The sequence below is a fragment of the Acyrthosiphon pisum genome, chromosome A2 (assembly GCF_005508785.2).
Source record: "Acyrthosiphon pisum isolate AL4f chromosome A2, pea_aphid_22Mar2018_4r6ur, whole genome shotgun sequence".
In the NCBI taxonomy this organism is placed as follows: Eukaryota; Metazoa; Arthropoda; class Insecta; order Hemiptera; family Aphididae; genus Acyrthosiphon; species Acyrthosiphon pisum.
Genome location: NC_042495.1, coordinates 105,495,122 through 105,509,626, shown reverse-complemented (window position 1 = coordinate 105,509,626; position 14,505 = coordinate 105,495,122). Strand labels below are relative to the sequence as shown.

General features: G+C 33.6%; 2 protein-coding genes across 3 annotated transcripts; one reads left to right on the top strand and one right to left on the bottom strand.

The window, feature by feature from the left end:
* Window positions 1-268: 268 nt before the first annotated feature.
* On the bottom strand, window positions 269-2,476 carry LOC107883560. The gene is made up of 2 exons (XM_016803777.2): window positions 2,097-2,476; window positions 269-1,201 (listed from the first exon to the last, which is right to left on the bottom strand). Exons 1-2 carry the CDS (start codon window positions 2,407-2,409, stop codon window positions 996-998), a joined length of 519 nt encoding a protein of 172 aa, XP_016659266.1. The 5' UTR covers window positions 2,410-2,476; the 3' UTR covers window positions 269-995.
* A 3,052-nt stretch (window positions 2,477-5,528) lies between these two features.
* LOC100161958 lies at window positions 5,529-14,172 on the top strand. Of its 2 annotated transcripts, none has more exons than XM_008184087.3 (4): window positions 5,529-5,675; window positions 11,199-11,401; window positions 12,058-12,270; window positions 13,232-14,172. In XM_008184087.3, exons 1-4 carry the CDS (start codon window positions 5,656-5,658, stop codon window positions 13,729-13,731), a joined length of 936 nt encoding a protein of 311 aa, XP_008182309.1. In that variant the 5' UTR covers window positions 5,529-5,655; the 3' UTR covers window positions 13,732-14,172. The 2 variants fall into 2 exon arrangements, with proteins under 2 accessions (XP_008182309.1, XP_008182308.1); XM_008184086.3 differs by having other exon boundaries at window positions 5,572-5,675; window positions 12,058-12,285.
* The last annotated feature ends 333 nt before the right edge of the window (window positions 14,173-14,505 follow it).

Here is a 14,505-nt window from a genome sequence, read left to right as displayed (position 1 = left end):
GTCTGAAGACTTACAAACTAAAACCTTACATTATTGCATTTTTCTGGTAAAAAATTAATCAAACAATTTTTAATATGCTATAAATAATAATTTCATTCATTATATTATTTATTTAGTTTCGTATATTATATTTATTACGTATTACTATATGACTATAATGTGTAAAATAAATTAAATTCTCATATAGCTAAATACAAATCTTACAGTTTAAAAATAAATAATTATCTAATTAATTATAACAGAATATTAATATCAATAATTTATGTAATTATTACCTATCTATTCACTGGTACAAGTATTTTTTTTTATTTCTATCAATAAGTAATTTTCATAACAGCCGAACGTAAATTTAATTTCTACTGTAGGTAGTAGGTACAACTCCTATAACACTAACCCGTATGGATTATATTAACTAACACAGTTATAATAATATTCTTCCTTTGCATTCAAATGTTTTCTGCGCGACATTAGACCAATAATTCATGTTATATTGTATATTGTGAATCTAAAATGTAGACCATAGTCAATCTATAAATAAATAATGATGATTTAAACTAAAAAATAGAAACATCTTAAATATAAGATTTCAGGGAAGGTCAACACATATTTTTAACTATACAGTGGTTGGTGAACCCATCCTCAAATTGGTGCGGTAGACCGAAGGAAGATTAAATCAAACATTTCATTTTTTAAAACTTCTGAATATAATGTTTTTAAATATTTTTCAACCGTGTGAACTTCAATTTTCGCAGACCTGTACGTCACAATAATATTACAATAATTATCACATTAATTTTCAAATCACCTTACAATACCATTATATTATGCTTATTATATAACCAGAATGGTGTCATATTGTTTAGCCCCCTCTGAAAGGGGGGGGGGGTTAAACAATATGACACCAATATAATATAATGCAGTGTTACAGAAGTTGTACCTAAAATTTACGTTCGATCCCATTACCGAATAAAGTAATGTATTTATGTATAAATATATCACAAAGAATCACTGCGCTTGGCAAACGATTCCAATTGGTTTCTGTAGAGGAAACCTAGAGACGTGATCAATAGTGACGTCAGACTCAACGAAATGGCTTTTCCCGTCAGAACTGCCAAAACCGGCAGGAACAAAATCAGCTTCACTCCTGCACCGAGCATTAAAGTCTGTATATCCCATGGTTTTTTCTTTGATTTTTTGCTCTCTGAAAAGTCGACGATCAATGTAATTATAGTGTATAACATCGATAACGAGTACGAAAAGTAATTAACTCCTGATCTTGTACGATATTACACTATTTTATAGCAATTCGTCAACGTCACGATAACAAAAGGTTTAGAACTCGCGTGGTTACGGATAGGTATACTATTAAGTATTAGGGTAGGTGATACCAAAGACCAAACATGGTAGAAAATATTTTCTAACAATTACTATAGCTTGAGGAGTGGAAATTCAAAACGTACTGTTTACAAAATTGACAAAATCTAGTTAAATATCGATTTTAATGGAAAAAACATCGATAAATCGATTGGCGTTGTAAGAATTTACGAAAACGTACTAAATAATAGTCAATTCCGCTATTAAAAATGACTGATTAAGCCAAAACGTACTATTGTCCATGTTAAAAGAATAGGCACCAATCAATAACAATACCAAAATTAACTGTTTCCTTAAATTATTCCAAAACGTACTTTTTTTATGTTGTGCTAAAACTTACTATGTTGTAGGTAGGTTGGAAGTATAAAAGTTAATCTAAAACGTATTAAAATTAAATTGTAAGAACTTTAGTTTGAAATTAAAAATAGAATACTAGAACATTTTTGAATCATTTTAAATAGAAATAATATATTATTAAATAATTTAAAAAAAATTCCTTGTCTTTAAAATTATTTGTCTATTAATTATAAATGGTTCATTTTTATTGACAATGTTTAAATACAGAAAATCGCTTCTTCTGAAAAATCAATATTTTGGCAATGGTACGTTTTAGATTTTCACCCTTCAATCATGGAAATCGATACAAAATTGTTGGCCTCAAGTGTCGAGTCACATAAAACTTAAAAGTACCATTACTAAAGATTTACGATCTGTGCGACTACCTCCGATTTCGTTGTCATCGCCGAGCAGCGCACGTCGTGCTGAGATCCAAACGGTCGAAAACAAGTCGTGACATCCAAGCCTCGAATTCTCGCCACCTTTGTCCAGCCGATTCGCCAAACAGTCCAACATTTTCGAAATCCTTTCGACCGCCGAATCCGAACTCTTCGTGGCCGTCAAACTGTCTGCCAGCGCCGGTTGATCCGAGTCCGTCCTCTGCTGATGGTGATTTGGCGCCGAAGTGCTGGACGAGTCGGATATCCGGCCGATGGACAACATCGACAGGAGAAAAAATATATTAAGTTCGAATCGCATGTTGTCGGTTTTCAATCGGCTTCACTCAACTGACCGGTCGTTTTCGATTGTCCGAGCTCTTTATATTCCCATGCCAATATATACACACACGTTTATAATATTATGCATGCGATGGTCGATCGCAGAGACATACTATTATGACAAGTATTGACCGTAAACGTTTCGACCGATTGTTAGTTATACCTATAATAATATTATTCTGCACGTTCATAATTATTACCCATCATAATATTTGTCCGTCAGTTGCACTAAACGATCGTTCTACTTAGATGACATACATGTTGGACACGAATTATACTTAAAACTCGAGTAGGTAGTGATCGCATTTGACCGTGTAACTATCTATTGCATTGTTTCACTATATAAATCGTATGTTTAAATGATAGAAAATAAAACGCATTTGTCTCCATAAACATGTTATACTAATAGTTGGGTAGGTATTTAGTGAATAAGTGAATCTAGACCAAAGGTTGGTTTAATTATTAAAATCTTTCTCTTGTTTTTTCAAAATATTATATAGTATTTATAAATAATTTACGTTAACCGTCGTGTAAGGGTTAATAAAAAATAATATGTTTTATGAAGGCAGTTCTATACTTCAATTTAGGTACCTGGTACTTGTTATTCGTTTAAAAACAATATTATTATTTACTACTTATCTAATATACGTCGATGTTAATGATTATTGCTCGAAACCTAACCTATAACAACAACGTAGGTAAAACGATATTCATTATTATTTTCAAACGAACAATATACGCCAAACTATTCCAATATTAAACACATATTGTGAAATATGTAATAGATATTATAATATAGGATGACCGTCGCCAATTATATTCGGTCGAGCACTTGAGGAAAATCGAATGACAGCGGCGTTGATCTACAAAAATGCCGAAAATATTCCCGGTATACGGTTAGGTTGGACAATATTATTTGGGTACAACACCGGGCCCATACGTGTTTTTCGCATATTTATATTGTTATAGTCTCGTGCTGCATCGCACATTATCAAAGCCCAGAGGTATTTAAACAACGGCAATCGGGATCATCTCGACACACTTTTGTAACAATGCTTAAACACTTTTCATAATAACGAATAATAACGGCCCGTTTATTGACTTTGCATGCCATTGTTGCTCACGCCAAAATCTCGAGCCATTATACAAATTCCGGACGTCATAGACAATGTGTACGTGCGTGGCTTGGTCTTCTACGATGCTCCATGGGTTGGAGAGTTTTCCAGGGAAAAAAACAACGCTTTCAGTTTTCATTTTAAACTAGGCATGTGCAATTATGTTTAGGTACACTGTGGACAATTTCTACGGTTCTTGTATACACCGAACCAATTACAATGTCTATGCTACATCATTATTATTTTTAATTAACGCGAGTTTATTGCAGATCGGATAGACACCTTTAAATTGTTCGACACTGATAGATATTTGAAACCAAAATTCTGAAAATCTCGATCAAAAGTTAATACCAATAATGCTTAACATCAGTTGCAGACGAAAATCATTTCGGAGATATTAAATATTAAAATAAGTTTTTTGCATTTCATATTTGATTCCATTTTATCATAATTGTGTGTTATAATAATATAGGTGCGTGTGAGACACGCGTCATGTAAATATTAGAGAAATATGGTATTTTTTTATGGGTTGATTTATTGCTATAAGCTACTATTTATTACTATTATCTAGGGATCGAAATTCCGGAAAAATTCGGGAAAATTTCGGAAAAAAACCCTTTTTTTCCAAGAGCCTCGGAAAACGTGGAAAATTGGAGAATATTAAAATAATACATTTCCAAAAAAAACCATTTTCGGAAATTTTGATCCCTACTATTATCATAATCCTTCAATGCGATTATCAATATCATTATAAACGTATGACTTAACAAATCAATTACAGCCTGTATTTAATTCCCACTTGAAAAATTATAATATCAAACGTTGTAAGTATTTTTTAATATTTTTGATTTGCAATTTCAAATGAAAAATATTTGTTATATGACATAATATGTATATTGTATATTTCCAAAATGATTCAAGTTTACTCGTAATATTTCACGCATATACCTGATATACCTAATAATTATTTAAGTAATTCATGTGTATTAATATGATCATTTTGAGATTAAAAAGCCCTAATTAATTAAGCCCTAATATAGGCCCCTGTTGTATTATCGTAGGACATAAAATGCATAAAAAATAGAGATTATTACTATTTTGTCGTGATAAAATGTATCAATACAATACCATATAATTATAGTACAATACATTAAAATATTTAAAAATTCAAAACAAAATTATCTCACAGCCCCTTATGAACTATAAACAAAACAATTTAATGGGATGGGCCACTGCTGCACTCAGCTCCTCAAATAATTATATCAAATCGTATATTTTATTGTAGGTACTAGTTGAAAACGCGTTAATGGCGAAGGTAAGCGAGCGATTAAAAATACGTCCCGAGATTTCTTTCGTCGTCAACGGTCAAATTGGCAGTTGTTGTTCGGCGATCAGCCGGCCGGCGACAAAAGAAAAGAGATTAATATTAATAATGAAAACACAATTAAAAAAAAAAGCACACTCCTCTCATCTTAACTGGACACGCCACGCGACGTACCTACTACCATGCACATGAAAATTTATAATATTATAATACATTTAATTAAGTACAACGATAACGATATAATATTAGACGGGCGTGTACCCAGTACATACAATATAAAATAATATTAATAATGTGCACACGCGGTGGCGTAGTCGTCGCGGCGGTTTTCGTGAAAGATTTTCGCCGGTCGCGGAGATCGCGGGCACACAGATGTCCCCCCCCCCCCCCGGCCGCGGATCGACGGAACCTGTGTAATGAGTACCTAGGTATGTCGTCTGTCGTCGGAAAAACCGTCGGCTCAAGTAGAGCGCTTTTCATTATGTTTTACGCTCTGTTACGACCGTCCCCGTCCGCTTGACACTTACACGACCACATATTATGTATCTGTACACGCGCACGCGCCTTTCCGCGGCCGACTCATCTCACTTACCTACCCGCGTTCGGTCCCCTTTCCCCTCGTCCCGTCCCGTCCCACCCCGCCGCCGGACGACGCCAATTCCGGTCGAATAAAACGAGCCACCGACTGCCGATCGTCGTTCAGTCGATACCGACCAACCGCCGCGCTTATTATATTTTTGGATCAAATTGCAATAGGAAAACTGCACCGCCACTTCCGTCCGCAGACATGGATACGTCGCTACTATGGTAAATCATTATAACAATAACATTATTACATAGGTAATTGTAAACAGGCATTATATAGGCACGCGTTACGACTAGGTACTTACAACTATACGTAGGTCTTTTATTCAATACCTGCTATTATTGGGTTCAAAAGCCACAACAGAATTTGTTCGATTTTTCATACAGTGAGCTGTATCTGACAACCTGACGTTGTCGTAGGAATTATGATGTCTAAAAAAATATTGTGTAGGTACTTTAAATATTACGAGTTGTATAAAAAACATATTAATATATACATCTTGAAACACCGCTTTAAATTGATTCCTATTAGATATTAGGTATTATTTTATCTTGATATATTTTATTTATGTCCTCAAAAACACTTGAGTATGAAATTAAATCTTAGTTCTAATATTATTTGATTAGGATATCGTGAAAATATTTATAAGAAATAATATGTGAAACGACAATGCCAGGTTTTCCAACTGTCAACTACAACTAGTAAAATTAATATTTCCTTGCGGTTTCTTCCCGTCGACAAACTTTGTAGACACTTGAAAGTTAATAAATAGTTCTTGTGACTACAATCCGTTGCCACTAAAAATAAATATTTTGTAGGAAATTTGCAAGCCACTTAATATAATATCAAACGTATATTCTATTCGGATTCATTGGAATATTGTGTAAGAAATACATAGAATTTTCATAAAACTCCAACCTGTAAAGACCTCTGAACTGTCTAATCAATATACAATGTCAGATTTTGGTTATAATCATGTTTATTTTAATTTATATCTAAAATTTGGTTGATATTATAAAGACTAGCTGTTTACTAGCTGTTCATTTTAGTTACATATTTGATGTGTTAAGATTATACCTATATATATAATTTGATATTGGATTGGAAATATTTTGATTGAGATTATAAATGCTGGACAATTACGTTTATTATAATTTCTCAAATATTCTAGGGTTTAAAATATATAAATTTAATAATTAGAACCATGTCTTAATAATTAAATAAATAAAAACTAAGTGTTTTAGACACCGGTACATTTTGAAACGATTGTTTTTACCGTAATAAAATATTGACTAAAATATGTCAGATTTTTTAACTAAGTATTTTTTTTATAACGAGATGATTAATCCTCACACAAATTATTTTAATGGGGGGTTATAATAATTTAATAAAAGTTTTTATTTAAGAAATCCAGTTTGAACTATTATGAAAGAGATTACAGGAGACCAGCTTGCATATTATAGTAATATAAAATACAAATTATTAAAATAACAAATATTTCTAAAATATGTGTTTTATAATGCAGTGTAATATGCATTAATTAAAATAATTTCACCCCTTTCATTCTTTAAAACTATATCATAGTTTATTTTGATTTGGAAACATTTTGGACGTATTTATAAATTTTTTTAGAGAATTTAACAGGAAATTTATTTAAGATTATTAAGAAATTCTTAGATGGGTATTAACTATATTTTAAGGTTCTAAACTGATTATCTATTGATGAAATATATTTATCGAGTACTGTAAGATTTTCACACGATTCTTTCATTTAAGTTCCATAATATTATGTTATTTAATTAAACCATGTGTAACTTTCATACAAAACAAAAATATTTTATAGGTACTGGTTTCTAATTCTAATTATAATATATAGTACGATAGAATCTCAACAAATCAAAACTACTGGTTTATTTGTGACCCTTGCGTCTGTGGAATAGATATAATTTATTAAAATTCAATTGTTTAAAACCTATAAAACTTAAAAAATAATAAAACAATACATATGGTTGAAATAATATTTAAAAAATATTATCGGGAAAAAAACTATCCTGGATATTATATAAATATTTTTTTGATTTTTCCTAACAAAACAACTTATTATTACGACCATTATGTTATATTTATTTATTTTCACAAAAATATTACAGAATATGGTATACTCAATTACTTGTTATACATATATACTTATTGAATGTCTTTTGTGACAATGTATTGTTAGTCACATATTTCATCGAGACAATACACCGTTGAGATTATCCTAATTACGATTTTATTTTTAAATATTCTTTCATCCTCAATATGTATGCAGAACGTGTGTAATCGCTACAAACATAATATTCGATTGAAAATGTTATTTCGTTCATACCCGACACACTAAACAACTATAGGCATTTCGTTCGATTTAAACGGTACGTTACGGTGATTTCGATGCGCAAACGACGAGAAGCAATGAACAAATTCCTCGAGTGCGCTGGAATGATATATTAATATAATATTATACCTATATAACAAATTATATCGCACGGTGATGTCTTCACGAATCGAATACGTTAACTATACTAATTTATATATTAGGTACAAATATTTTAAATTGGGTCATCCACGGAGGTTTATTTTTTGGTTGATGGACAACTGTTGTACATAATATTATTTTTATAAATACTTAGAGCAAACGATAATAAGTAATAATAACAATACTAATAATAATTTAAAAAAAAAAAAACAAAAAACAGGAAGTCCGTCACGATATCGCGTATTGTCTCGTTCCGAACCAAACACACTATTGCGCGCGTGTACATATCTGTATATTGTATTATGTATATTATTATAAACTGTAGCGAAATATGTGAGACAAATTCATTAGACATGTACAGCTCGTCTTGACCGTTTTGACGATCGCCAGTGAAATCCATTACGCCACCACCGAGCCGCCGAGTGTTGTTGAAAACGTCCTTATATTTTACTCGTTGCACTCGTAAGTCGCAGTATATTATATTATATTGTTACAGGTACCTATCGCAGCTGCCGCTGTCACGAATTTTTCCAAATGTTCGGTACGCGTTGTCGCGTTCAATCCATAATACGTTTTCGGGTGGCGTTAGAGGGTTTGCTACAGGTTTTTGCCGAAAAAAACGCGCGACTACGACCTCAGATTATATTTTTGCATAATATAATCTGCGCTAGAGCTCTAGTCGTCGATTTCCACCGCCACCGGGGTATTGGCCTAGTGAACTGTTGAGGTTCGTCTCGTTGTCGTCGTCCTCGTTGTCGTCTCCATCGGAATGTCTGCGCACGGAATCCGCGGTTCACGCGGCGAGAGCCATAATGACGATTTAAATAAAAGCGTCGATTAATTAATACCAGAGACAAAAGGCGGGAAACAGACAATAACTTTGCCTCGTCACCCGAAAAAGCGCGTACCTATACCCGCCGTACGACCGTGGCAAAATTAACCGTAGGTCTATACACGCGCCATTATTATATCTTCGTCGACTTCATTATTATTATTGCCATCGTTATTATTACTTTTATCCTATTATAATGTCATTATTATTATTATAATACGACTTGTTCCGCCCGTCTACCTACTTATACACTCATGCGTCGTGCACGCAGCAGAGACACATCAGACCATAGTCGTTGTATGCGCGCGTGCTCGAGGTAAAAGTCGACTACACAAATTAGACCATGTAAGCACACAATGTTTTGGCGATTCGGTGTTTAAACCCGAAAGCGATTAACATTGTTTTCAAAATAATTACAGATTTTCGTCGTATAATATTATCGTGATAATAACGAGCGACCTCGCACACGCACATGCTAATATTATTATCGGCAGGTACATCATTAGGAGGGTGACACAGAAAACATGACGTTTAAGTGTAACGATTAAACGATATTTTCACTCCTGCAGTATAACCGGACATGTAATACTATATATATAGGTTTAGGCGCAACGATCTTGGGATACTCGAATACTTGGACCACAATACGATCCAAGTATAATATAAGCGTGATGCCGTTGACGTGATATCCGGAAAAAATTTCCCCAAACATCAATCCGCCGCGAGATTCCGAAATTTCCATGTACCCGCCGCGCGTATTTATAATAATTATAATATATAAACACTTTCTAATTCCAATACCCGCCGACAGTTACGCGAGTCGCATTTTTATGTATTATTTAGACGGACAAAAAAATTCACTGTCATGTAAATGATTTGTTTTCCGTGAAAATCTGTAATACGCGGGCATTGTTATGAAAAGTGAATGCACATTTACGCATATCTTAGGATTTTTTTTTTGCGTTTAATTTTTTTCCCTTCTTATTGAAAAGATTATAAATACTTAGATCATCATATTAATAGTGTAATCTACTGCTACTTAGATTATAAACACATTTTTCCTATAATAATAATACAATCCTATCTACAATGGACGTTTTCGGCATCAGTTTTATAAAAACACTTTAAAATTAATCAAAAAAGTGAATTTATAGACAGGTTGCCAAGATAAAATATATAAAATATTATATTTTTGATTACGTGTGTAATACTAATATTCAGTTGAATAATATATTAAATCAAATGCAAATCAAAATATGTCGTTTGACATGACGTCACTGATAGTTTTGTTAAAAACAATTAAAATTAAGTAAAAATCAACGCCTTTATAATATTATTTTATTTTGTATTTTTGATTCAAGACATTTAGCTATAGCTATATTTAGCATACTAGCTGGCTGGTAACTAAACACTTTGTCGAACGATCTCCCTCTTAATTGAACAATAATAAAAGCACACCGTTAACATTATATAATAATTTATTTTATTTTTAGGTGTTTATGATCTGAAAATTGTTTAAACTCTAATAGTTCATTACTTATAGCATACTTAAAGTATAATATTATGCTTACTTCGTCACAGGAGTTTACGAGAACTTTCGTTTAAATTATAAACTGTGAGTGGTAGGTATAGTTATTTACTTGTTTTAAATTCTGATCATGGAAAATATACAATTGAAATATTTTCTTCTTTGTGATTGTTCATTATTCGACGATTATGTTAATTGGTACACATAATAATATATATTTATATAAACATACATATTATTTGTATTTATCTGCATAACTAAAACGTAAAATTCAAATATCTCAGCCGAAAAATTGAAGCAGGTCTTAAATACTGTAATAAAAAGCGTATAAACACGGTATTCGCGCTTTGATTAAAGAGGAAAAAAAACACTGACAGTTTTTTTTTAATCTGACACACATGAATTGCACAAATTCCATTTATACAATATTTCAGTTTTTGAAATCCCATGTAGGTCATTCGGATTTTTTGCTCCATCATAATAATATTATTATTATATATTATTTTACGAATATAATTTTACAAATGAATGGAATTTACACGTTTAATCGCAGACGAATGTACCTGCGAAAGGTGTGTATAATAATATAATATATTGTATTGTAACATAGAGATATTGGAAACACGTCGAAAACGTAGGAAATAAATCATCGAGTAAAAAAACTTTCGTTACGTCCGTTTTAAATATGTCGAATACAATTTTTTTCACTAAATTCGTTTGAATTAATTTTACCGTATGATATGCGCAGGTACATACCTATCTACCGAATCAAAAGGACTCAATCCTTACATCCTATAATTGCAAAGATATCTTATATTGTTATAATTTTTAACGCTATGGACGCTGTTATTTCTTTGTTCGCACAAAAGGTTAACGGTCTTGGGCTGCGCAATGTGCACGGTCAGTTCGGAAGTGCTGCCGTCCTCGACGTCCGAAGTTTCCGGTTTCCGGATGATGTTCAACGCGTACAGGCAGTGTTCGGACCAATCGGAAATGGTCGTGTGCCTGAAAAGTCGGGCGCTCAGGATGCTGGACAGAGCCATTCACATGGAAAACATTCAAATAACCGACGGTAACCATCGGACATTGCATTTAAAATAACTTTTATGTCTAAAATCGTTTAGTTGGTAAAATATGGTAAGTATATCCAACCTGCGATATATTATCGGTCGAAGCTTTTCCAATGATCAAGACAGGGTAGACAGGGCTCGTATAATTATTATATTCGATCGAAAATCCAAATTGTTTTCGTTCGGATTATAACGCAGTATACTATTGCACGGTACAGAGTTAATTATTTTAGATTTTTATATGCATGTGTCTATTAGTACTTTGTTTTATTTTCATTATTCCGACGTGCTAATACGATGCGTTAAGTTTACAGAACTACTGTGCACGAATTATTATCGTTTTCCATTTAAAAACGAAAATACCTCGTATAAATGTCAGATGCATGTATATTTTCTTTTCCAATGAATTTCAACTGTAAAACGTTGTTCAATTTCACGCGTGTTAAGACATTTGCGGTTTCACTTTTGTTCAAATACACGACGCGTCTGCTAATGTGAACATCGAGTTTGATTGTACTTTTATAATGTATTTAAAGATCTAATTTCGACAAAATTAAATATAATTCAAACAAAATACGTACTTATGTATTCGATATTTGACACGATAATATTGTGACAGAACGAAATCGAGACCGTTAACACTGTATTATTATTTTAGGCATATCTCTGGTGAAAAAATCTGAAAACAACGGCAGATCGTTGGAGGTTGACAGCAGTGATGTGGCTGAAAATGTGATACCCGAGAATTCGGCCGATTTCGGTAAGCAAGTGGACTCGATGTTGTACGAAAAACTGTCAAGGTTCGCCAGGTCAAGATCGCTTCAGCTGTCCATGCCACAGATGTTCGACGAAGGCAGGGACCTCGATGACGGTGTGTACTTGACTGGTAATGTAACATCAGCGTACACTACACTTTTGACATTGTCTCTAGCATGTTTAAACATAATAATATAATATTATAATATTTGGTTGAGTCTTATTGAAAATCAAAAGCGTGTAGTATACGAGTAGGTATAATCTATACCACCGTGGCTAGGTAGTCAAAATATCGATCTTACCGCACAATGCAAATTAACTTTAGTCTTAATTATGTCATACTAATATCTTTAAGATTTAGACATCTCGGGACCAGAGTGCCCTTCTTTGTGCTCACGACACATACAATTCGGTCACGCCATATCCAAAGTCAGACAGGTTTCAACCACATTATGAGTTTGCTGAGGTGTAAGATCCGATTCATTAATAATATGTCCTCCAAACGTATTATGTACGAAATGTGGAGTTACACCAGAAATACAACTATTACTTCATAGTTTGTACCTGTTATTGTTATAGTTCCTAACCGCTTTCCGTATATCTTTTTGATCATTCATTCATCACTAGAAATTTGGGAATCGGAATTCGGCCAGCATCAGTACGATAATGGTTAAAGATCTAAAAGTCTAGAAAGTCAAGTTTTAGAAAAAAATTGACATTGAGAGATCGTGTTTTGGAAATAAAGAATATTGACTATTTGAATACAATATTTAGAAATAATAATATTACTAAAAATATTATTTAAATGCTAAAATATATAAAAAAATAATGAACAACAGAAAATAAATTTATAAAAATATTTGCTTAAATAATATTTGGTACCCATGTTGTGATGATATATTTATACAAATATGCATCGGTAAGCGTCGTCCAAGTTGTATTAATTGCATCCCCCGTCTAACCCTTAAATTACTTTTTAAAAACTCAATATAATTGTAAACCTCGATTTTTTTTTTAAAACATTTTTCTCGTATGGTTTATGTTTCGTTCTATCCGTCGATTTTCCGGGCATGCAGGCCGCAAGAAGAAAAAGGACAAGGGCGGTCAGGTGTACCTGATGATGCTCAAGGGAGGTCTGCTGGCCATGGCGTACAAGGGTCTGGCGCTGTTGGCCGGCAAGGCGCTGTTGGTGAGCAAGATCGCGCTCACGCTGGCCATTCTGGTGGCGTTCAAGAAGCTGTTCAGCGGCGGCGGTGGCCACGGTGGCTCGTCCAAGACCACGTACGAGATCGTCAAGCAGCCGGTGATGACGCACTCGCATCAGTACGCCGCACCCGGCGCCGCCGACACGTTCGGCAGCTACGACAACAGCGGGCCCTACGCCCGGAGCATCGCCCAGCCGGACGTCGTGCCGTACCCGCAGCTGGCCGCGTACAGGGCCCACGTCAGAGGCATCGGCGGCGGTGGAGGCGGCGGGGGCGGAGGTCCCATGGTCATGTCGTCCGCTGCCTCGTCGCCGTCCGGTGTGTCCGGAGGCGTGCAACACGAGTCGGGTCAGAGGGACGAAGCGCTCTGAAGACCGTACCGGTAAGCTCGTCGACCGAACCCATCGCGGCTGACCCTACCACAGCCACCCACATATTATTGTCAACTACATCGCGAGAAATGATTTTATGATATTGTTTTTAGCGTCCCGGGAACCCGTCTAAGACTTTGTAATTGAATACCGTTCATTACACGTTATTATCATTATTATTATATCATTATAAATTATTTATTTATTTATTTCATTATTGTCTTTTTTAAATTATATTGCTATACAATATCATAGTATAAACGTAAATATTGTTTTTTTTTTTACATAATACTATTAATTATTGCTTTCCGTTCGTATATTATATTATATTATATTTTATTTTATTATTAATAACTGATTGTGCTCAATGTTGTGTGTCGTACAATATTTTTATATTTTATTTAAGATTGATAAGAATAAACAAATTGAATACAAAACCAACCAGTTCACGTTATTTACGCGTCCGATTTTCGAACGTCGTCGACCCGTCACTCGGTATGTTTAATATTCGTTTATTGATATATATTATAGATCCTCATTATCAGGGGCGGACTGGCTATTTTTGGCCCGGGGTGCAAAGTTAATTAGGGGCCCGTAATTTTTTTTTCAAACCTACCTAAATTAGGAAAGTGCCCTTAGTTTTATAAATAATAATAAAAAAAAAATTTAAGAATAACATGTTGTTTATTTGTAGAGATGTTGAAATATGGTATTTTATTTTTGTTTTGTATATTACCGTATTATACCGTATACCAACTGTGGTAATTGGGGGCC